The 336-nt window shown below is 70.2% G+C and overlaps 1 protein-coding gene across 1 annotated transcript in view; it reads right to left on the bottom strand.

Moving 5' to 3' along the window:
• Positions 1 to 44: 44 nt before the first annotated feature.
• RYR1 (ryanodine receptor 1 (skeletal)) overlaps positions 45 to 336 on the bottom strand; it is a gene marked incomplete at both ends in the record, with an annotated part of 5,126 nt that continues 4,834 nt past the window's right edge. The window contains 2 exon segments of the mRNA NM_001303199.1: positions 45 to 49; positions 52 to 302. Coding sequence (NP_001290128.1) covers positions 45 to 49; positions 52 to 302 — 256 coding nt within the window.

The following is a 336-nucleotide window of genomic DNA, read 5'->3' as shown; positions in this document are numbered from 1 at the left end:
GGGGGCCATGGGGGGCTATGGGGGGCTATAGGGGGCTGCGGGGCGGGGGTCACCTTGAGGCAGTTGTAGCCGATGATGCAGAGGAACGCCACGATGGTGTGAGCCACGGCCAGGGCGCGCAGGGCGGGCTGCATGTAGCCCGTGCTCTCCTCCAGGCAGTAATACACCACGCTCGGCTCCTCCTCCCCGTCCCCGCCGTCCCCGTCCCCGCCGTCCCCGAAGTCTCCGATCCCGTCCAACACCGCCGCCATTCCCGACCCCTCCAACTCCGCCTCCTCCATTCCCGGCGGCCGCTCCGACACCTGTGGGGTGTTTCAGGTGGGCGCCGGACCTGCA

This window comes from Meleagris gallopavo, unplaced genomic scaffold (genome assembly GCF_000146605.3).
Source record: "Meleagris gallopavo isolate NT-WF06-2002-E0010 breed Aviagen turkey brand Nicholas breeding stock unplaced genomic scaffold, Turkey_5.1 ChrUn_random_7180001900148, whole genome shotgun sequence".
In the NCBI taxonomy this organism is placed as follows: Eukaryota; Metazoa; Chordata; class Aves; order Galliformes; family Phasianidae; genus Meleagris; species Meleagris gallopavo.
This window is presented reverse-complemented; position numbering and strand designations above follow the sequence as displayed.